At 41.6% G+C, this 24939-nt stretch overlaps 1 protein-coding gene across 1 annotated transcript in view; it reads left to right on the forward strand.

The window, feature by feature from the left end:
* Window positions 1-23630, forward strand: part of ADAMTS9 (ADAM metallopeptidase with thrombospondin type 1 motif 9) — a 168365-nt gene extending 144735 nt beyond the window's left edge. Inside the window, exons 38-40 of the mRNA XM_057705101.1 lie at window positions 2727-2831; window positions 19433-19527; window positions 22108-23630. Coding sequence (XP_057561084.1) covers window positions 2727-2831; window positions 19433-19522 — 195 coding nt within the window. The 3' untranslated portion in view covers window positions 19523-19527; window positions 22108-23630. The remainder of the gene's footprint in view (window positions 1-2726; window positions 2832-19432; window positions 19528-22107) is intronic.
* The last annotated feature ends 1309 nt before the right edge of the window (window positions 23631-24939 follow it).

Genomic DNA, 24939 nt, shown 5'->3' on the forward strand with positions numbered 1-24939 from the left:
GTGTGTCTGAGTCCAGATCCATGATGGTAGACACGTCTGACTGATCCCATTTCCAGACAAGACTTTTGAAGCATTCACCTTGTCCAAACAGAGAACAAAACCTCCCTTTGTCAGAGGTATTAAACATCTTTCGCTAACTTTTCTGGATCATCTAGTGTATGCCTGTCTTAATTACCTTTACTCTTTTAAATTAGCAACAGGAGATAGTAGCTAAAACTCTCATGCCCTTTAGACCCTGAAGATAAGGCCTTCAGGGGCAGAGACATCCCAGACTGGAGCTAGAAAGGACAGTAGGTCTTAACTCCTCTGATGACACTCAGCTTTTAGAGTGCTAATTATCAACTAGGACCCTGGCTGAAAATGCAAATCCCTGCACCTGAAAAGGCCAGAAGGAGACTAAGGAGAAAAACCTCTTGTTTATCACCTGCTCTGAAAGGGCAGATCTAGCTAGCAAGTAGTCTGTTTGGCTATGTGCTCAGACACTGAACAACCCGATCAGCCCAGGGCATCCTCAGGCTAGAAGCCTGGACCTTTGAAGGACTTTGACGTCAAAGCAGATCATCTACTTTCTGCGATGCAGCGGAACAGGCAGTCTTTGTGGGAAACAGGATAGGGAAGGAGAGAAGAGGGCGTCCTTGGCAACAGTGAGCCCCGGGCATTGTGATCAGTGTGGATGCCCTCCTCAGGGCAGGAATTACAGTAAGATAAGCACATGGCTAGGTGGGCTAACACAGCCAGTGTCTGAGGAGGCTGGACAAGGAGGCTGAGCCTCCAGTGTAGCCATGGTCACATACCTGGGTACTGAAGCCACTTAACATACCACTAACATCTGTGTAGTACTGTCATAAAACAAGTTCCAAAAATATTTTTAAAATATCACCTGCTCTCTGCCAGGTAATGAGCTAGGTGTGTTATACCTTCTGTAATCCCCTTTTATTCACAGGTTATATCTTATTGACCCATTGTACAGATGGGCTCAGGAGAGATAAGAGATAATACCTCGCTTGCCTGAGGTCACACTAAAGGTAGCAGAGTCAGGATTCTAGAATAATTTCATCCCCCAGACCACAGCACGATTGATGTTTTGGGCTGAATAATTCCTGTTGTGGGGGACCATGCCGTGCACTGTAGGATATTTAGCAAGATCTCTGGTCTCTCTCCACCAGCTGCTAGTGGCACATACACACCCACCAGCTGTGATGTGACAACCAAAAATGTCTCCAGAGATTGCCAGATTTCTCCTGGGAGCAAAACTGTCCTCTGATAAGATCCACTGCTTTAGACTAAACTAAATCCTCCCATCACCTCTGGGAATAGGAATCCTGTTTGTCCCCAGTATACAGATGTGGAATTTAAGGCCCCTAAAGAGTTCATAAACTCTGTTTAGTGAGTATTTATGGAACCGACATGGAGAGGAAACCTCCAAGTCACATCTAATCCTGGAAGTCTTCATGGAAGAGCTAGGATGTAATGTTTAGTAAGACTCTGTCAAGTGCCTAGTCATATAAGCCATAACTGATATAAAGAAAGCAATACGAAGCCCCTCCCCTTGATAATCTTACTATTATATTATAGAGAGAAAACTTACACTTACAAAACAATTAGAAAATGTAGGACTGATACCAGTATTTTTGAGTATCTGCTAGGTACCAGCCATTCACTCCATGGCTAATTTCATTTAGTCCCTGACTACACTATGCTGAAGGAGGCACTTGTGTTACCTTCCATTTTACAGTTGGACAAACTGAGGTTCTTACAGAGTTGATAATCTGCCCAGGTGGAAAAGCTGCATTTACACTTAGGTCTGATTGGATGTGCTTCTCCACTTCTCTGCTCTCCTTGATTTATTAAAAGTCCGTTTTGACAAAGAACTGGATCATAAGGCTCGGAGAGGAAGCATTCACTCACGTCTACCCGTTTGCGCAGAAAGAACACTTAACTCTGAAACTGTACATGGTGGAGTAGGAAACCTCAAGAATCTATTTTAGATGCCTTTGCGGAGTCATTTTTGCAAGAAAGACACAGAGACGGATGGAGAAAGCAAGACAGACTCTCTGCTGCACCGTCTCCTTGGAAATAAACATGGAAACACTCGAGGCCACGTTTGGAAAGGAGTGCCGGAGCAGGTCTGGGTTCCTTGGGCTTGGAAGCTGTGGCGGGTCCCCCGCAGTCCAGAGCGGGCCGCGCGCGCCCTCTGCGGGCCGTTTCCGAGAACGCGCCTCTTCTTTGAAGTCCCGCCCCGCTGTGCTTAGGACGCGGCGTGCTCAGCGCCGCGGGGAGCTGATGCCCAGGAAGCTTTGGCAGCGAGATCTTGTTAGAAAAATTACAGTGTGGCATTTTGTTCTTGAAGGAATCTGATAATTGTGAGCAACATCAGGATTGCTGTGTTAGGGACGCAGAATAGCGGTAGTTGAGAGCGAGGACTTTGAAGTCAGGAAAAAGTGAGTTGGGCTCTGTGTCTCCTGGAGAAGTTAATCACCTCCGCCGGGGCTCGCTGTCCCCATCTGTAAAGAAAATTCCCTTCTAAGAGCTCTTGCTAGGATGGATGAGATGATGCATGTAAAGTGCCTGGTTCAGAGCTACCCCCTACCCCCCAAAAAGAACCCTCAGTCATTAGTAGCTATCATAATTAATTAATATCTTTCTCCGAGTTACCTTTTATTGTGCGGCCTTTGCCCGGGACGTCACGTGGACTAAAAGTCTTTGTCGTTGGCCATTTATTCCAGGGTCGTTTTAGCATCAACCTTTACGGAACCGGTCTGTCTCTAGCTGAATCTGCCAGATGGATCTCCCAAGGGAATTATGCCGTCTTTGACATCAAGAAGTCGCCGGTAAGGTTACCAATGGCTTGGGGGATGGGTTTTGTTTTTTCTTCCTTCCTCCCTCCGTGGCCGTGGTGCTAAAGCAACGGGTGTGCTTTCCCACTTCCTCAAACCATTTTACAAAGTGTCAGGAAGAAAATTTAGGACATAAATCGAAGGTTGAGGCATGTACAGGTAAGTGGAGCAGAGAGTCTTGCTTCCTTTCTGGTGAATTCTTCCCCAGAGATGTGAACCTGTGAACCATTGGAACAATTAGAAGGATGCCTAACCAGGAAGCTGAAAGCAGTCAGCAGCCTCTAAGGGAAGTGTGTGGCTCAGACACCTTGCAGTGAATTAGCCAACATGCGATTCACCTATGTGAGCTTAGGGACAATGATGTCTGTCTGTTTCAGAAGAATTGAATACAAACCAGGCTAGAAGAAGGGGTAATTCATGAGGAGGGTTTCTAGAGAATTAAAGAAACACAGGCTCGGCAAGTCAGTTTTTCAGGCTCTAAAATCTTGCTGCTCAGGGTGGAATCCCCCCCCGCAGTACCTGCATCACCTGCGACCTTGTTGACAATGTACTTTCTGGGGCCCCAGAGCTTCTGAACAGGACCTGCAGCTGAACGAGGTCCCAGATGGGTCCTGAGCACAGTACAGCTTGCGATGCTGTGATCTGCGTACTGCTTCTCAGCCTGGGTGTGTGTTAGAATCACATGGGAAGGTTTAAAGTGTATGTGCCCAGGTCCTACCCAGATTCCCTGAAGGGGAATCTCTGACACAGGGAGAATTTGAAATCCGCCCCGCCCCGTGACTCTAATGTGTAAGCCAGGGCAGAAAGCGCTGCCCTTTCCAGCTTAGAAGTTGCAAGGGTGTGGGGCAGCCTGACCCGCAGGCAAATGGGAAACTTACCAGGGTGTGGCCTGTGGCCCCAGTCCTGCCTCAGCTGTGACCTCTGCCTCTGGGTCTCCTCAGACAAGTGAGTAAGGGAGGAAAAAGAAGAGGACTGGAAAGTGGGGTATTATTCCAAGGTGAGGTTGCCAGACAAAATACAGGCACCCAGTTAAATTTGAATTTCCAATAAACTAGAAAGTTTTGTTTTGTTTTGTTTTTTACTGTAAGCATGTCTGAAACATTGCATGGCACATACTTATTCTAAAAAAAAAAGTATATGTTGTTTATCTGAAATTCACATCTGACTGGATGCCTGGTATTTTTATTTGCTAAACCCTATCAAAATCAGAACATAAGGAAACAGCTCAATCAACCAGCTTCCACTCAGGAAGGGAAGGTACATCAATTATGACATCCTGGGAAGAATCTCGGAGGTTCCTGATCCCTTTTTTTTTTTTTTAGCTTCCGGGATTAAATTTGTGTTTTTGGAAAAAACAAAAAAGCAAAAAAAAAACCTCCTCTCTTACTCCCTCTTTATCTAAGCCAATCACCACCTTCAAGTCTGATTAAATGGCCATATCGGTTGCTTATAAATTAATCATTAAAATTTTTTCCTTGTACTGAAAGGAATGAAGAGAGCCAACAGACATCACACGTGCTTTAGAATGTGTGCTTCACACTGTGCCCTGAAATCACGTTCTTCCTCGCTCCTACCATATATTATGTTTCAGTGACTGAGAGAAACAAACAAAAAAGTTAATTGCCCAATACGTGGTCAGACTTAAAGCATGATTATATAGAAAGCCATCTGTGTAAACTGTGTAACCTAAGCTTCTGTTCTGTTTGGTAGCGTCATTATTGCAGTTTTCATCCAGAACCTAAAAATATAATTACAGCCGGGAGCGCCACTTTGTGGATACAAAGATTACTGCCCTGCCAAGATGAGCTGGCTGTTTCCCTAGCCTTTAGGGTAGTCATGCCTGTGCTGAAGGGAATTGGTTTCACAATTGTCTGTCAGCATTTTTTTTTTAAATCTTGGTGTTCCATGACAGCTCAGAGAGCCTGAGCTCAAAATTAATCTCAAGGGTCTGTCGAGCACTCCTTGTGAATCCTCGGGAGCCAGAACTAAGCAATCTCTAGCTCCTAGCAGCCCCGAGAAATGATGCTTTGTGTGCCTGACATGCTGTGCAGTCCAGAGAGCAGCATCCCCTAGGGATGCTTCATGAAAATAGGCTTCCGCAGCCAAAGACACTTAGAAAATTTGTATATTTTATTTCCTTCTTGAAGAGTCATAGTAAGCATGCGTGTATTGGAGTTTGGAATAAAGTGTACAGGAGAGAAACCTGCGTGGTTTTATCCAAGCCAGCATTTCCCTAAATCAGTTGTTCTCAAACTTGGGCCAGGATTTGCTAAAACAAAGCCAGCCTGGGAAGGGGCCTGAAATGTACATTTCCAACAGTTTCCCAGGTGATGCTGATGCCCTGATCTGGACCACATTTTGAGAATCACTGACCTAAGTTAAACCAACCACAGAGCCTTCTTTTCAAAGTTACACCTTTCAGTTTCCCCGAATTACCAGTGTTCCACGGAACACACTTTGGAAAACTGTAATGTCCTATTCCCACCATGACTTACCACCATCTTGCTTCTAAGGGGCTGAGGCTGGTCTCCTCTACAGCACACCGATCCTGGCCAGTCTTAATCTTCTCTCCAAACAGCCCTGCCTTGATTCAGTCCTCACATCATCACTCCTCACTCTCCTTCGCTTTTCTGCTGGGAGCTACGGAGAGAAAAATACAATGAAACCCTCCATTTTCTGAACCCGCTCGGCGATAAAATGGTTTCCCCAAGCAAAACTATAGAAAAACTCTAGTCATTCAGGGTAAAACTGAATTACCAGAACCACTCGGAGGGCAGGAACATGGTCTCACCAGCAGGCACAAACATGGTAAAAACAAGTCTCAGTGTCAGGCTCACCCTTGGCTGCCTGTGTGTAGTGGAAAGAATTTCCTTTCTTTTTTCTTAACACTTAAGAATAATTATTTTTGTTATTGAGATAGCCCCCATGTATTGGGCAATTTACGTGCATTCAATCCCATTCCTCCAGCTTTCTCCTCGAATTCTTGGGAGGGTACTGAAATCAAAGCCCACAGAGGCTGCAGAGTATAGAGGGTAAGTCCCCAGACTTTTATGTCAGATCACCTGACATGCTCTTACCAGCTCTACCATCTTGGGCAAGTTGTTTAACTTCTCAGGGGTCTCAGTTTCTTTCTCCATAAAATGGGGACCATGGTGGTCCTGACCCAGTTGGGATCTTGTGGAGTATACGTGAAATAGGGAGATAAAGCTGTTTGTGTGTCACTGGGCAGGCAGCAGGGGCTCAGTAAGTATTAACTGTTAACGTTACAGCATTTTCATAGGCCTGAGGCTTGTCGTAAGGTTGCAGAATTGGTCAAGGTGATGAAGGAAGTAGGCTTGCTCAAGATAGAAGGACAGGGGACTGCAGCCTGAGCAGAGACTGAGCCTGGACCTGGCTGGCACCCACTGCACCACGTGGATTTTGTCCATGTGGGCCCCACCCCACTCAGGAATAAGGCATGTGGGATGTCCCCTGGGCCCGGGGATGGACTTCTGGACAAATGCCTCAGCTGTACCTGCTTGGCTTAGGGATACCAAGTTTCTGCTCTGCTTGTGTGTGAGGGGCAGCCAGACAGGAAGAGGGGCTTGGCCCAGCTGTGAGATTGGAGAGAAAAGGTTGGCATTCTGAGCTCCTCTGCCTGATGTTCTGTGCACCCTCAGCTCATGAATGTGCTCAGGGTGTGAAAGGGTCCTCAGCCCCATCTGGAAGATCCCCCCCACCCCCAGAAGGATGCCTGTTCTCAGAGCTGTTGTCTGGCCTTCTGTCCAGGAGGAGGTTCCGGAATGGCCTTCAGAGCCAGGCACAGTGAAGGGAGGTTCATTTGGGCAGGCTGAGAGAGGTGCCCTCAGGTCTTTTTGCTGCTCTGTGTACCTGGGGAGCTGGGGGTCTGTGTTTCTAAGGTGCCTGGCCCTGGGGCCGAACAGTCATTCCTTATTCTGGGGGAAGAGCTGTAAATTGAAGAATTGCTTCAAAATTAAAAATTAATGGAAGTTGTATTACCATAAGAGAGAGGGACTCAGTTCCTATCTTTTAATCTTTTAGTTCATTTGCAACCAGTGGAGTTAAGGTAACGTGAAATAAATACGTGGGTGTACGTGTAGCAAGCTCAGAATCAGTCCTCATTTATCTACCACAAGCTGCCTCCTAACCCACAATTCATTTGCGAAAATCCAATTATCCACCAAGTATAGAAATCATACTACAGACAAATAGAGTAGAACTATCTTTTATATACATGCACATTCTGTATGATCCCATAGAAGTTAATATTTATACACATATTCGTTTATATAAGAAGTGTGATTAGGACTATATTCGGAAAAAGAGAAACAAATACTGTGTTTTATGGGCAGTTTCACTCCTAGCATACTCCAAAGAAATGCAAATAAGCACACTTCAATCAAAGATGTGCTGGCTTTCCTGAATTACATGACTCAACCTCCCTTGGTCATATTGACTGCAGAAAGCAGAGAAATGAATGAAAAGTATGAGCTATAAACTTTTTTTTTTTAACATTTAATGGAATGTTTAATAATCAACATATTTTTAAAAGAATATTTCTTCTGGCAGAATCAGATGCAAGGATTTTTTTTGGGGGGGGGGGTACACCAGGTTCAATCATCTGTTTTTATACACATATCCCCGTATTCCCTCCCTTCCTTGACGCCCCCCCCCCCCCGAGTCCCCCCCACCCTCCCTGCCCCAGTCCTCTAAGGCATCTTCCATCCTCGAGTTGGACTCCCTTTGTTATACAACAACTTCCCACTGACTATTTTACAGTTGGTAGTATATATATATGTCTGTGCTACTCTCTCGCTTCGTCTCAGTTTCCCCTTCACCCCCCGCCCCCTCCCATACCTCGAGTTCTCCAGTCCATTCTCTGTATCTGCATCCTTGTTCTTGTCCCTGAGTTCATCAGTACCATTTTTAGATTCCGTATATGTGAGTTAGCATACAATATTTGTCCTTCTCTTTCTGACTTACTTCACTCTGTATGACAGATTGTAGTTCTATCCACCTCATTACATATAGCTCCATCTCATCCCTTTTTATAGCTGAGTAATATTCCATTGTATATATATGCCACATCTTCTGTATCCATTCATTTGTTGATGGGCATTTAGGTTGCTTCCATGTCCTGGCTATTGTAAAGAGTGCTGCAATAAACATGATGGTACAAGTTTCTTTTGGGATTATGGTTTTCTTTGGGTACATGCCCAGGAGTGGGATTACTGGATCATATGGTAGTTCTATTTGTAGTTTTTTAAGGAACCTCCAAATTGTTTTCCATAGTGGCTGTACCAACTTACAGTCCCACCAACAGTGCAGGAGAGTTCCCTTTTCTCCACACCCTCTCCAACATTTGTTGTTTCCGGATTTTGTGATGATGGCCATTCTGACTGGTGTGAGGTGATACCTCCTTGTGGCTTTGACTTGCATTTCTCTGATGATGAGTGATGTTGAGCATCTTTTCATGTGTTTGTTGGCCATCTGTATGTCTTCTTTGGAGAAATGTCTATTTAGGTCTTCTGCCCATTTGTGGATTGGGTTATTTGCTTTTTTGGTATGAAGCTGCATGAGCTGCTTGTATATTTTGGAGGTTAATCCTTTGTCCGTTGTTTCATAGGCAATTATTTTCTCCCATTCTGAGGGTTGCCTTTTAGTCTTGTTTATGGTTTCTTTCACTGTGCAAAAGCTTTTAAGTTTCATGAGGTCCCATTTGTTTCTTCTTGATTTTATTTCCATGATTCTAGGAGGTGGGTCCAAAAGGATCTTGCTTTGATGAATGTCACAGAGTGTTCTGCCTATGTTTTCCTCTAGGAGTTTGATAGTGTCTGGCCTTACATGTAGGTCTTTAATCCATTTGGAGTTTATTTTTGTGTATGGTGTTAGGAAGTGTTCTAATTTCATTCTTTTGCATATTGCTGTCCAATTGTCCCAGCACCACTTATTGAAGAGGCTGTCTTTTTTCCATTGTATACTCGTGCCTCCTTTGTCAAAGATAAGGTGCCCATATGTGTTTGGGCTTACTTCTGAGTTCTCTATTCTATTCCATTGATCTTCCTTTCTATTTTTGTGCCAGTGCCATACTGTCTTGATCACTATGGCCTTGTAGTATAGTTTGAAGTCAGGAAGGCTGATTCCACCAACTCCATTTTTCCTTCTCAAGATTGCTTTGGCTATTCGGGGTCTTTTGCGTTTCCATACAAATCGTAAGATTTCTTGCTCTAGTTCTGTGAAAAATGCCATTGGTAATTTGATCGGGATTGCATTGACTCTGTAAATTGCTTTGGGTAGTACAGTCATTTTCACGATGTTGATTCTTCCAATCCAGGAACATGGTATGTCCCTCCATCTGTTTGTGTCGTCTTTGATTTCTTTCATCAATGTCTTAAAGTTTTCTGCATACAGATCTTTTGCCTCCTTAGGCAGGTTTATTCCTAGGTATTTTATTCTTTTGGTTGCAATGGTGAATGGGAGAGTTTCCTTAATTTCTCTTTCTGCTCTTCCGTTGTTAGTGTATAGGATTGTAAGACATTTCTGTGCATTAATTTTGTATCCTGCTACTTTACTAAACTCATTAATGAGTGCTAGCAGTTTTCTGGTAGAGTCTTTAGGGTTTTCTATATATAATATCATGTCATCTGCAAAGAGTGACAATTTTACTTCTTCTTTTCCAATTTGGATTCCTTTTATTTCTTTTTCTTCTCTGATTGCTGTGGCTAAAACTTCCAAAACTATGTTGAATAATAGTGGTGAGAGTGGACACCCTTGTCTTGTTCCTGTTCTTAGAGGGAATTCTTCCAGTTTTTCCCCATTGAGAACGATGTTGGCTTTTGGTTTTTTATATATGGCTGTTATAATGTTGAGGTAATTTCCTTCTATGCCCATTTTCTGGAGAGCTTTTATCATAAATGGATGTTGAACTTTGTCAAAAGCTTTTACTGCATCTATTGAAATGATCATATGGTTTTTATCCTTCAATTTGTTGATATGATGTATCACGTTGATTGATTTGCGTATATTGAAGACTCCCTGCATCCCAGGGATAAACCCCACTTGATCATGGTGTATGATTTTTTTAATGTGCTGTTGGAGTCTGTTAGCTAGTATTTTGTTGAGGATTTTTGCATCTATATTCATCAGTGATATTGGTCTGTAGTTTTCTTTTTTTGTGACATCTTTGCCTGGTTTTGGTATCAGGGTGATGGTAGCCTCGTAGAATGAGTTTGGGAGTGTTCCGCCTTCTGCAATATTTTGGAAGAGTTTGAGAAGGATAGGTGTTAACTCTTCTCGAAATGTTTGATAGAATTCGCCCATGAACCCATCTGGTCCTGGGCTTTTGTGTGTTGGGAGATTTTTAATCACTGCCTCAATTTCTGTACTTGTGATTGGTCTGTTCATGGTTTCTATTTCTTCCTGGTTCAGTCTTGGAAGATTGTATTTTTCTAAGAATGTATCCATTTCTTCCAGGTTATCCAATTGATTGGCATATAGTTGCTTGTAGTAGTCTCTCATGATGTTTTGTATTTCTGAGGTGTCCGTTGTGACTTTTCCTTTTTCATTTCTAATTCTGTTGATTTGCATCTTCTCCCTTTTTTTCCTGATGAGTCTGGCTAATGGTTTATCACTTTTGTTTATCTTCTCAAAGAACCAGCTTTTAGTTTTATTTATTTTTCTTATGGTTTCTTTCCTTTCTTTTTCATTTATTTCTGCTCTGATCTTTATGATTTCTTTCCTTCTGCTCACTTTGGGGTTTCTTTGTTCTTCTTTCTCTAGTTGTTTTAGGTGTAAGGTTAGGTTGTTTATTCGATCATTTTCTTGTTTCTTAAGGTAGGACTGTATTGCTATAAACTTCCCTCTTAGAACTGCTTTTGCTGCATCCCATAGGTTTTGGGTTGTTGTGTTTTCGTTGTCATTTGTTTCTAGATATTTTTTGATTTCCTCTTTGATTTTTTTAGTGATTCCTTGGTTGTTTAGGAGTGAATTGTTTAGCCTCCATGTGTTTGTATTTTTTGCAGTTTTTTTCCTGTAATTGATATCTAGTCTCATGGCGTTGTGGTCTGAGAAGATGCTTGATATGATTTCAATTTTCTTGAATTTGCCGAGGTTTGATTTGTGACCCAAGATGTGATCTATCCTGGAAAATGTTCCATGTGCACTTGAGAAGAAAGTGTAGTCTGTCGTTTTTGGATGGAATGTCCTATAAATATCAATTAAGTCGAGATGGTCTTATGTGTCATTTAAAGCTTGTGTGTCCTTATTTATTTTCTGTTTGGATGATCTGTCCATTGATGTAAGTGGGGTGTTCAAGTCTCCCACTATTATTGTGTTCCTGTCGATGTCCCCTTTTATAGCTGTTAGCATTTGCCTTATGTATTGAGGTGCTCCTATATTGGGGGCATAGATATTTACCATTGTGATATGTTCTTCTTGAATGGATCCCTTGATCATTATGTAGTGTCCTTCCTTGTCTCTTTTAACAGTCTTTACTTTCAAGTCTAATTTGTCTGATATGAGTATTGCTACTCCAGCTTTCTTTTGACTTCCATTTGCATGGAATATCTTTTTCCATCCCTTTACTTTCAGTCTATATGTATCCCTTGGTCTGAAGTGGGTTTCTTGTAGGCAACATATAGAAGGGTCTTGTTTTTGTATCCATTCAGCCAGTCTGTGTCTTTTGGTTGGAGCATTTAATCCATTTACATTTAAAGTGATTATTGACATGTGTGTTTCTATTACCATTTTCTTAATTGTTTTGGGTTTGCATTTGTAGGTGTTTTCCTTTTCTTGTGTTTCCTCCTTAGAGAAGTTCCTTTAGCACTTGTTGCAAGGCTGGTTTGGTGGTGCTGAATGCTCTTAACTTTTGCTTGTCTGGAAAGCTTTTGATTTCTCCCTCAAATCTGAATGAGATTCTTGCTGGGTAGAGTATTCTTGGCTGTAGGTTTCTCTCTTTCAGGACTTTCAGTATATCCTGCCATTCCCTTCTGGCCTGCAGAGTTTCTGTAGAAAGGTCAGCTGTTATCCTGATGGGTTTTCCCTTATATGTTGTTTGTTGCTTTTCTCTTGCTGCTTTTAATATTTTTTCTTTGTGTTTAATTGTCGTTAGTTTGATTAATATGTGTCTTGGTGTATTTCTCCTTGGGGTTATTCTGTATGGGACTCTCTGTGCTTCTTGGACTTGGTTAATTCTTTCCTTTCCCATGTTGGGGAAGTTTTCCACTATAACCTCTTCAAATATTTTCTCAGACCCTTTCTTGTTTTCTTCTTCCTCTGGGATGCCTATAATTCGAATGTTGGTATGCTTAATGTTATCACTGAGGTCTCTGAGACTGTCTTCTATTCTTTTTATTCTTTTTTCTTTTTCCTGCTCTGTGGCGTTTATTTCCCCCATTCTATCTTCCAACTCACTTATTTGTTCTTCTGCCTCAGTCATTCTGCTGGTTATAGCATCTAGAGTATTTTTAATTTCAGTTATTTTGTTATCCATTGCTGTTTGTTTTTCTGAGTTCTTATGAACTGTTTCTTGTACTTTCTCTATTTTGTTATCGAGATTTTGTATCATTTTTACTATCATTACTCTAAATTCTTTTTCAGGCATTTTTCCTATTTCCTCCTCATTTATTTGGTCTTGTGGGTTTTTTTCCTGCTCCTTTGCCTGCATGGTGTTTCTTTGTTTCCTCATGGTTGTCCAAACTTTTGGGGTTGCTTGTCCTAGCAATAGAGGTGTTTATAGAAGACTGTCCAAGCCTCAGACTAATGTCCAAGTATTGGATTAAATGAATATTAAGTCTAGGAAACACATACATGTATAAGACACACAATTACTGCATCCGTTAGGACATAAGGCTCTAGAAAGACCTGACAGAACCCCAGTGTGCTATCAGATATTCAAAGAGAAACCCAACAGAAATTGACAACTGAAACAGAACGAATCAGAGACAAAAGCAAAAGCAAACAAACAAATAACACCTTACACATACAAACATTAATCCAGGGAGATTTTGTAAGCTAGGATCAAATATAGAAAAGAGCCAGAGTACCACCAGAGAGAATGGAGATTCTCAGAATGTAATTAGACAACTGTACTAAGAACTAAGATAAAGACAAAAGCCTAATATTAAATACCAAGGCAGTGCGTCATCTGGAGAATAGAGCAAGGAGTCTGAGCAGACCGATAGTGTTGCTTATAAGTATGTTAAGATAAAATAAACTTAAAATGGCTGGAAGAAAGGGGAACAGAAGAGTGTACTGTGGTTGGAAATATGCAAATAAAAAGAAAAGAATAGAAATGTATAAAAGATAGGGATGAAAGGAAAGTATAAGAGATATATTGTCTGTACTACCAAAAACTTAGCTAGATATAGAAGTATATAAAAAGGCAAAAAAAAAAAAAAAAGAATAAAAAATATCATTAAAAAATTATGTTATAAAACTTGTAGATCCCTTAGGGCTAAGATCGTATTTAATAAAGAAAAGAAAAAAAAAAGAGAGAGAAAAAGAAAAAGAAAAAAAAAAATCCAGAACTGATCCCAGAATGGACCAGTGCAATAGGTATTGATACTACTATTTCTGTTTCCTTAGCGTCTCAGCTGTAAGTGTCCTTCTCCTTGCCTTGGTTTTTTTTTTGCGTTATTCTGTGACCAGCAGAGGATCCTTTATTGTTCGTCTGTAAGCATCGGTGTGTGGGGAGGGAGAGGGTACAATAGTGGCTCCTTCTCCTGGGAGTGAGTGAGCAGTGGCGCACTGTTGTTTCAGTCGGGCACTGTTGTTTCAGTCGGGCTTGGAGGTGCCTGTTGCAGAGGGACACAGGTGGCTCAGGCATAAACAGAAAGTCTTAGAGTTAGGCCTCTCTCGGGTTTTTTTTGTTGTTGTTGTTGTTGTTTTTTCTCTCGGCAGCCTCCCTGCTGCTGGCATTGCAAGGGGTTTTAATCTAGCCCCGCCCAAGCACCTGAGGGTGCTTGTTATCCCTGAGCGCCTTAGGTGGCCCATTGGCGTCTCTCCACTGCCTGTTGCAGAGGCGCCGAAAGAGAAGGAGAGGCTATGTGCGCGACTCCTCCCCCCCGCCCGTGAGCCTGCAGCCTCCAGCCGCCATCATGGCCGGGCAGCTCTCAGGGACGGGCACTCCTCTCCGCGGATCTCCTCCCTCCTGTCCTCTCGGTCCGTCACCCTACCGGCAACAATGTTTCTCACCCTGAACCAGCTCTCCGGTTCCCACGCTCCCGCTCCTGGACCCTCTGTTCAGCCGCGGATCGACGTCTCGGTCCAGGAACGCTGAGCTGCGCTGCAGACCCTCCGTATGTTTCTCACTCCCTCCCGTCTGCCACAGCTCCGCCGCTTCACCCTCTTTGAGCCTTCACAGATTCCTCCCTACCAGCTATGTCGGGCTCCCCGCAGTCCTTTCTGGTGTCCGAGGCCGTCTGCTGGTGTTCAGCTGGTTCTCTGTGGGAATGACTGCGTCCTTCCGTGCATTCCCAATGCATCTGTGGAGAGGGATGCACTCCACGTCTCTCTACTTCGCCGCCATCTTTTTCCCCCACTATAAACTTTTTTTAATGGAACAGAGAGTCATTCATTTTAATTGTATGTAATAGCTCAAACTCTGCTAACAAAATATTTATTGAAAAAAGACTTTTAGAGGGCTTGCTGTAATGAAGAAATAAAAATGGTTTACAATTAGCATTTCATTGTTTGGGAGTGGGTGCCTCGAAATTGCTAGAAAACATAAGTTTTTTTTCTGAAATAGGCACTGTTTCCATAACAATCATGTTTACGCTATTCATTTTCTCAGTATATATGTTTTATTCTGTAATAGAAATGTTTTAGTTCAGCCTTTACCTAAATCAAATTAATAGAGTCCTAGTTAATGCAATAACATGAACATTGCAGAGCTAGTATCAGCGATTTTATAATTTCCCAGACTGTTCCTCATCTCCATGAGAACAGGCTATGATGGAAATCCACACATAAAAAGCACCTTTATGACAGTGATCGCTAGTACTTATTGAGTACGTACATTAGGCCAACTGCTAAGCTGAGCACTTTTATGCTTTCTTTCATTTGCAGCAAACCCATTAGGGAAAACTCATATTATCCCCATTTTACAGATGCATCAGGAAACTGAGGCTTAAAGAGGTTATTAAGGATATGATACAAGCCTGAGGCAATCTAATCTCTACTGCTGGGGCAGGAAGAGTTTGAGTAAAAAATAAGCTTTGGTGAAACAGAACTGACATTCCTACTATGTCAACGTCAACATCCTTAAGGCTACCAGACCTAAATCAGCCTAGGGAAAAAGTGCCTGGCTAGCAAACCAGTTGGTCTGGCATCAGATTTCGTTGCTAGTGTCAGACTAGCTCCAGAACTAACATGGGCCTCTAAAACCAAGACCAAGTGGGGAGATAGAAATCATTCTTCCAACTTAATCTCACTCATAATCAAAAACATGCAGATTTTTAAAAGAGTGAAACTATTTTCTCTGGGTTTTTTTGTTTTTTCAAAATTGACAAGTGTTTTTTTCTTTTTATTTATTTATTTTTTTTTAATGAGATTATCCATTGTTTTCAAGGGACTTTCATAGTTTGGCCCTATGAATCAAATATAGCCCAAAGATATCCTGAAATGTACCCACAAGTATGATTCACACCAGTGTTAGTCCCAGTGGAGGAAAATATAACAGCTTAGGTGCCAAACCTTGTGCAGGAGTCGAAGGTGGGGTGTGGCTCATATGACATGATAATTTACAAATTGGAATATGATGCCGCAATTAAACAGGGAGTTTTTCCTAACATGGGGAAGCATTAAGAGGACTGATTAGCAGGGCCATCTGAATTGCAGTTCACAAAGAAGAGTGTACTTCTTCAGCCTTTTTCTTTCATTCTTTCAACAAATGTGTATTTAGACCACTGTGAGCCATACACAGCCAGCTTCTGGAAACCCTCGGATTTTAACAAGGTGCTGGCCTTGCCATCATGGGGCTTACATTCTAGCGGGAAGACAGACAGAAAGAGAAAACTACCCCCATTTTATAGGGTGCTGCACAGCAGGTAACTGCATCAGAAAGGTTTCTCAGAGGAAGTGGCCTCTGGGCTGGGTTGTGAGGAATTTACCAGGCAAAAGTTGGGTGGTCTAGTGCACACAGAGAGGGAGAGGGAAGAGAGTTCCAGTGAGAGGAGTAGCATGTGCAAAGGCCCTCTGTTATAAGAGGCATGTTAGAAGAACAACCCAACAAAATGCAGAGGAAGGGGAGTAGAGGGAAAGGATGGGGCAAAAGGAACCCAGACAGGCAGGCAGGGTCAGCCTGCACAAGGCTGGAAACCAGGGTTCAGGAAACTTTTTTCTGTAAAGGACCAAATAGTAAATATTTTAGACTTTGCAGCCAAGAGGTAACAATCTTTTTTTTTTTTTTTAATTGACTGTGTTGGGTCTTCGTTGCTGCCCATGGGCTTTCTCTAGTTGCAGCAAGCAGGGGCTACTCTTTGTTTTGGTGCATGGGCTTCTCAGTGGGGTGGCTTCTCTTGTTGCGGAGCACAGGCTCTAGGTGCGTGAGCTTCAGTAGTTGCAACATGCAGGCCTCAGTGGTTGTGTCACACGAGCTCAGTATTTGTGGCACATGGGCTTAATTGCTCTGCAGGATATGGGATCTTCCCAGACCAGGGATCAAACCTGTGCCCCCTGCCTTGGCAGGCGGATTCTTCCCTGCACCACCAGGAAAGTCCCAAGAGGTAAAAATCTTTGCTAATATATATGTATTTATATGACAAGAGCAAAAACAAATTTGCACAAAAATTTTAATGATTAAATTCAAAATGTAAGAATAATTGAGTATAAATTTTTGTTACCCAGATCTACCAAGGAAAAGAATGAAATATTGAGAGAGGACAACGTTTTGCTTAATCAGTGTACTCCGTTATCAAAATTGATTCTAAATGTCTATTTGTTAATGCTGATGTGAAATGAGATCTTCTGTACTTCATCTTTATAAATGTCTTTTTGCAGGGATAGGTATTGCCAAACGCTGATATTGTCCACAACCCCATCATTTTAATTGAGCATATTCATGCCTTGGCAGGCGCTGGTAGAATTCTGTTAGATTTTTCACTTGATATTTGCCTTTCACCATGTCACTACATTAGAGATGAATCACTTGTAATTGAAGGTGAGATGGAAGCTCCTCAATTACTTCATTAGATTGATTTCAAAATATGAAAATTTCCTTTGCACTTACATCCAAGTCCAAAAAATGCTACTAGAACCGTAGTTCACGTGCAGAAAATATATCCACTATAAATGTACATGGAATAGCGATAAAGCTTCTTGTTTTAACATTTGACAGAGTGGGAAGTGTACAAAGCGCCTTAACATGATTTATGATTGAAACAATGTTAGTTGTTATTGAAATGACTTTACCACAGTATAACTTTTGCTTATAAGTTCAGCTTTTGCCTGGTAATTTTAGCTTCATTTCATTAAGAAACATTATCAAGTTGGTAGCAAAAGATAATGTCCAAATCCGTTGTGTCCAATGACAGTCATTGAGAACAGTTCTTCTTGTTCAGAAAATTTTTAATCCCAGCCCTGAGCTCAAAATTCACAATAAAACTTTACCACAGTTGAGTCGTCAAAGTGCTGTGTGTTAGGGTAAGTCAGGGTATTCAGCTTCTAGTCCTGACCCCAAATTTCCAAAACTGATGAAGGTTAAGTTTATGATAGAAAAAGAAGTGTATTAACACCACCAGTAGGTTCATGTATTTTCCACAATGAATAATCATAGGCTTTAAACATCTTACATTTCAACAAGCTTTGTAAATCGGTCCAACTAAAGCTTTTACTGCTCCAGACGTATTTCTCACCATTATTAGTTGTCAACGCATCTTAGCAGATTACACTTCAGTTTTTCTGCACTAGTGTTTTCTCAACCTCTTTGAAATACTCTCACCCGTACTTCTTCCTCACAGACCATTCATGGAGACTAATTCTTTGATCACTTCAAACTCAGCATGGTCTCCTCAAATAAACAACTGAAGGGGATCAGTAAAATCTACTCACAAAAAGCCAAAGGAAACCACTCCAGTAATTTGCTTTGTTTTTTAATGGATTATTGATGTGGTTCCCAAATGTCCTTAATTTTTTGAGCAACTGGTCTTGCCAAAAGGATAGCAGTCTTAAGTTGATTTTCTCTGGACACATTTCTTCAGCTGTTACAATTAAACAAGATTTCATTCACTCATAGAAAACATTTGTTTTGCTAACAGATGAGCCATTTGGAAACTTACACATTTTCATCTTTTATTCTTACTCATTTTGATTTTTTATTTTTGTGAAGAATTATGCTGCAGTGAGATATTTTGTTTTAAGTTTTCTAAATTCCTGACCGTTGCTTTCCTGTGAGTTGGGAATGTTGTGACACGTGCTGAGTGTGGTGGTGTTGGTATATTGTATTCCTTTAGCACAGCCGCAGTGGTGTTGTATGATGAACACAAGGCTTTGCCATTTAAATGTGACAACAGGATAATCCACATGCTACTGTACCTTAAAAGTGCAGTAGTCGGGACTTCCCTGGTGGTCTGGCGGTTAAGACTTTGCCTTCCAGTGCAGGGGCTGGGCATTCGATGCCCTGGCTGGGGAGCTAAGAACCCACGTGCCTCTCAGCCAAAAAACCGAGACATAAAACAGAAGCAATGTTGTAACAAATTCAATACGGACTGTGAAAAAATGGCCCACATAAACAACAACAACAACAACAACAACAACAAAAACCTTAAAAAAAAAAAGTGCAATAGTCAAGTCTACTTTTGTCTTCTTTTCTTGTTTTGACATATACTGGTAATAAAAAAACAAAAGAAAATGTTATGATATAGCAACATGCATGCCACTCAAAACAAAGGTTATACTGTGTCACTGTGACTTGTGTGCAGAGTAGCAGTGTGAGGCCACAAGAGTAGTCTTGACCACCCACCCCTGCTGTTGTAACATGAAAGCAGCCACAGACATGAGGGAAATGAATGGATGTGGCTGTTTTCCGATAAAACTTTATTTATGGCCCCTGAAATCTGAATTTTATGTCATTTCCACATATCAAGAAATAGGTTTCTTAGTTTGCTTCTTCTCAACCGTTTAAAAATATAAACGCTATTCTTGACATTGGCAACTACATCAATAATCAGTTAAAAAGTAAAGCAGTTTTTTTGAGTGGTTTCCTTTGGTTCTTGGTGAGTAGATAGACTTTACTGAGGCTCTTTAGTTGTTGTATATTTGAGGAGACCATGCTGAGTGTGAAGGGACTACAGAATTAGTCTCCATGAATGGTCGGTATGGAAGAAAAACAAGTAAAGATATTTCAAAGAGGATGAGAAAACACTAAGGCAGAAAAACTGACATGTAATCCGCTAATACGTGAGCCACACAAAAACAGGGGGCCCACAGGCCATCGTTCATCAGCTCCTGCTTTAGACTGTGGTAAGGATGTTGGGCCCAGCTTCTATCCGGAAGCACTACCTACTGTGTATACAGGAATGATTTTCCCCAAAAGCCAGTGCAAGCCCAGGGAACATATTATTCCAGCAGGTGGACTAAGATGGTGCATCTCTTTGCAGGATGGTACCCGAGTCATAGGCAAATGTGGTGGTTACTGTGGAAAATGTGCTCCGTCCTCTGGCACTGGCCTGGAGGTTCGAGTTTTATAGTTAAGGTAAGTGTCTGTCTGTCTGTCTCTATCTCTGTCATTCTTTCTGTAGTCTAATGATTAGCAAATGTGGGTGGGTCACTTGCCACCAGACAGGTGAAGCTGACTCAGTGCTATTCGAACTTTGTCTCATCTGTCCTTACATGACTAAGGCCATCTGCTCTCCACCCTTGGCTATGTGGTCCCTAGACGTCCTGCACCAGACTCCTCTGCAGTGCTTATTAAAAGTGCTGCTCACTGGGCTCCATCTCTAGACGTCCTGCTGCATTAAGTCTCTGGTGGATCTGGGAATCTGTATTTTTAATGCAAGGAATTCTGATGCAGGTGACTCACAGATCAGCCTTTAAGAAATACTGCTGAGGAATGTTACAAGAGTAATATTAATGCCATTCACTGAGCCCTGACCGTATGTCAGGCACCATGCTGAGCTCTGGGCAGGCATTATTTCAGTGAATCCTCACAGCAAAGCCACGATCTGGGGCTGTTATCCTCATTTTACAGATGGAAGCTGAGATCCACAGCAATTAAACAGCTGGCTTAAGGTCAGATGGATTCCCTTGGCATAACCCAGGAGTGTCCTACTCCAAAGCCTCTCAGTTAGTGTACTCTTCTGCACACGTGTGACTCACAGTGTCATCCAAGGACCAGCATGATCCGAATCATGTGGGAACTTGTTAGAAATGCAAAATCTCAGGCCTCATTCTAGACCTACAAAGTCCGAACCTGCATTTTAACAAATCTGCAGGAGAGTGGTGCCTGTTAAAATTTGACAATCCCTGGTGTAACTACATTATGCCAGCAAGTGCTCCCTCTGCTGGGCAGAGGACTGAACGGATCGCCCTTTTTCTCAACCCAGTGCCTTCCACATACAAGGGGTGAGCTCAGCCAACTCGTGTGACCCTCTTACAGCTTCCCTCAAGCTTCCAGCAGCCCATTAGCTTGTTAGGCTCTTCAAGATGCTGGCAAAAGAGAACCTAGTTGACACTTATGTATCGATATCAATGTTTAATTAAACATCCATATTCAAAATTATGATCTCAAATTAGGATTATTTCTACTTCAGGAGGCAACAGGAAAAAAAACAGAAAAGACAAAGAAACTTACCATCTTAAGTAACTGAGAGGTCGAAACAGTGACTAGCTTCAGGTGTGGCTGGATCTAGAGGCTCAGAGTCATCAGGACTCTTTCTTTCTCCATCCATCAGCAACGCTTGCCTCTTAAGTGGCCTTATTCTCAGGCACATCATCTCCCTCACACCGTGGTCCCTGGCAGTTCTAGGCTTACATCATCTTTATAGCTCATGACCCTAAGTAAAGGCTCACCTCCAGCATCTGTTCTGCACAAGAACTCTGGCTCTGATTGGGTCACATGGCCATTTTCAAACCAATCACAACATCCAAGAGACTGGGATCATGTACCTACTTAGAGTCAGGTGACTGACAGCTTCATTTGGAAGAGTGATGGTTCTCAAAGGACCAGAAGGAGTTTGTTATCAGAAAAGAGAAGATGGGATAACAGCTTTTAAGTTGGAGGCAAGATAGCAGAGTAGAAGAACTTGAGCTCAGAAAAGAGGAGATAGGATGGAGACAGGCAAAATCAGCAGGTATCCATAAGAGATCCCCATTTTATATGTATTTTATATCCAATAAAATTTGTGTATGCGTTTTCTGTACAAGGGTGAGTCAAAAATTATCCGTACTCTGGCTGTAGAATTTATTGTAGTTAACTTTTAGAAAAGACAAATACATCATTTTTGACATAATCTCCTTGTTTTGCAATACACTTTGTCCATCTGTCAACAAGCCTTTGTATTCCCTCATTAAAAAATGTTTTAGGCTGAGCTATGAGCCGCGAATGTACCGCTGTCTTCACTTCATCAGAAGTAAATCCTCATCCTCATAAGGCTGCTTTCAGGGGACAAAACAGGTGAAAGTCTGATGGAGCAAGATCAGGACTATAGGGAGGATGCTTTAATACTTCAGAATGAAGTTTTTGTGGGGTGTCAGCAGTGTGGGCAGAAGTGTGTGGACATGCACACCCTCAGACCACAAAAAACAAATCACTGCTCGCCGCTCTTCTTTCGTGCAAATCACAAGCGGTACATCCATTTTTGCTCACACTGCAGTTACAAATGAACTGATGTAACACATTCACACCTGCACAGCAGTGACTGGGGAGACAGTAGCCTTGAAGAGAACGTGCTGATAAGATAGTGCGGCCAACAGAAGTTTTAATATAACCAGAGTGTGGATAATTTTTGACTCACCCTCATATATTAACATTTGCATGAGCACGTGTACATAATATTTACATGTATGTATAAAAAAGACTAGAAGGAAATATACAAGTATTTGAAGAACATTATCCCACGTTGGGGGAATCATGTGCTAGTGATTTTTTATTTTATTCTTTATATACCCCTGGAATTCCCATGTTTCTTATAGCAAGCATTATTTTTAAAATTCAGAGAAAATAGTAAGGGTTATTTTCAAGTTCTATATGTAAAAATTTATAGTTTGCTTACTCTTGACTTATGTAATTTGAGACAGAAGATTTACATTTCCTGGTTGGTTCATTTGTTTTCAGGTGCTCTGAAGAGGAAGCCATTATGGGATGGATGAAGGATAGTGATGAAATACCTCCGCCTTAAAATTTGTGTTTGTGTGTGTGTGTGTGTTTGTGTGTGAGGACTTGTTTGCTTGTGTATGTGTGTACATATGCATATATATACATATATACACACATATATATACATGTGTATATGTGTGTGTATATAAATGTGGAATATCCTAATGATGTAAAGTTTAATATTTATGTTTGAAATTATTTATTGTGATGAAATATTTTTGTACGTAAAATGATTCTATTATGACTGCCTTTCACATTATTTTGTCCCCTGCAGTCAGACCACTGCATTTTACGTACTCTACATTATATGTAGTACTATGACAAAAGTGATCCTTCATTATCACGGTACACTATTGTTTACTTTCTATCTGTAAATGTTTTATTGTTACTTTTTTAAAATCATAATTTTTTTAAAAACAACCTGTCCACCATCAAGGTGCTACAAGAGTCGTATGAGGATATTTTTGGCATTTCTAGGAACGTATCAGTAGCCAATCAGTAACTTAGTGATGTCATGGATTGTACCGGCTATTAATTATGTTAAATATCTATTGAGTTTCATGTGATCTCTGGGAAAAAAAATCGCTGCCTTGGTGCTAATATTGTATGTATTTAAGTGATCATCAGACTCAGAAACATAAACACTTTTAATAAAAGGGAGAAGCCGAAGAAAAACTTCCAATGGACAGAATCACTTGGAAAAAATAAGACCAACTGTTTACCCTTGTTTTGGGACATGCATTTTTGGGAAGAGAGTTGGAGTTTGTTCTTGCTGTTATTCTTATCAATACTTTGCTTCAGTTCATGGTGCCTTGGTCTCTCTGTGGTTAAATAGAGACACCCCCAAGCAGCTTCATTACGAAGTGACATTGAGCAAATGAGAACCACTCAGCGTTTTGCCAAGATATTCTGAAGTGGTGTCTATGTGAACAGTTGTGACAGAGGATGCATGGCGTGGGGTTACCTTCAACACCTCAGCACACCTGGAGAAACTCAGAAGCAGATTCTTAGTCATCAGGACTGCCTTTCGCATGAAAATATTGGCTGGCGACTTGACCCCTTTGGGCCATGAGCCTAAAACCCTGCCGGTGTCCATGGCTGCAGCAGTAATTGGCATTCGTGAGAAGAAATAAACTGTGGAGTACAAGATGCCTGAGTCTTTCTCATCTTCCATTAATCTTTGGATTCCATTCATCTTTGGAAGTCTCGTTTGTTACTTCTTTCCAGAATGGAAGTGCCAAAGCCATGGTCTTTCTGCCCTTCGAACCTGATTGAAGAACAGTCATCACCCATGTCAGACACTCAATTTGAGAAACCCTCCCACTTCCAAAAACCAAAGAGATTAGGAGAAACCTGGCAGTATTCTCCAAACCCAAACAAACTCCAGAGTGCCCCAGGAGGTTATATTCAATGTATGAGTAAGTGTTATTCTCCATTATTAATACATTGTGAAAATATACTATGAATAAATACCATGACCACACCCAAACATTTGTGTTTCACATTGTTTCTGGACTCTTGATTCAAGTTGGAATGAACATGTCTCTAGTTTTTAAGATTACCAGATTGAGAAGGAATGCAGACTTTCTTAATCCTATTTTTTGTGTTTGCCATTCTGGATACACATAAAGGATGGGGACTGTCCCCAAGGTTTGTCTTTTCATCACTTGAATCAGTTGAAGTGGTTATTCTGAAAATCAGAGACAGAAACCTCTTGTCTGTGTGATGGGGAACAAGTGAGCAAACAGAACAGGAGATTTAAGTGAGGTTTGGGGGCTTAATTGTTAATATCATGTAACAGTAGTTTCTATTCTAGAGACTGATGGTGTCCCAGGAATTGAGAGCTTTCCAAAGAAATCTAAAGAACAGCTAATAGTAAGTGAACATCCAGCATATGCTGGAGGCCTTTACTAAATTATGTTAGCTCGTTTTTAGAACCACCAAGTGGAGGAGCAGGTAATACACTTATCATCCTTTTTTGGATAAAGAGACAGAGCCTTTGAGATGCACATGGGCCCAAGTGCACATGCAGTGAATAAGTGACAGTCTCAGAAAGAACTTTGGCTCCAGTTGGGTTACATGTCCACTTCTGGACTAATCACATTGTCAAGAGGGCCGGGATTATGTGCCCACCTTGAGGCAGGTGAATGACAACTTCAGTTGAAAGACTGGCTGTTCCAGAAGAGAAAGGCTGTGTTATCAGAAAAGGGTAGATGGTATGGAGACAGGCAAAAGCAACACATATCCACTCGAGAGTCCGTGTGTGTATATGTTTGCGTGCACTGGCTTGTGTGCATGTATAAAATCTCCAAATCCCATAGCTCATTCCATAGTTCCAAAGTTCCTTGTCACCCCTCAGCTTCACCTGACACCTGGGTTCTAGTCCTTTCTCTGACATCTACTAACTGTATGATCCTGAACCCTAGTATCCTCATCTGTAAAATGAGGCTCTTGACACACATCCTATCTACCTTCCACATTTCCATAGCTGCTAGAGCTCCAGCAATTACTCCCAAATTCCAGGCAACAAAAATAAAGGAGTGGGGGAAAGGGTAAAAAGTAGCCTGGTGACAGGCTATTTCTATTCTTTGAAAGAGGTTTTCCAGAAACCTCACCCAACAAATTCCACTCGTATCTCCTCAGCCAGAATTGAGTCCTGTGTTTGCACCTAGGCTGCAGAAGCAGTGGAGAATTAGCGTTATTTCAGAGTATATTGTCAAACTAAATAAAATGAGGGATCTGCTCCCAGAAGCCAAAATGGATTTAAGAGAAGCAACTAAAAGTCTCTGC

Source organism: Hippopotamus amphibius, chromosome 13 (assembly GCF_030028045.1).
Source record: "Hippopotamus amphibius kiboko isolate mHipAmp2 chromosome 13, mHipAmp2.hap2, whole genome shotgun sequence".
In the NCBI taxonomy this organism is placed as follows: domain Eukaryota; kingdom Metazoa; phylum Chordata; class Mammalia; order Artiodactyla; family Hippopotamidae; genus Hippopotamus; species Hippopotamus amphibius.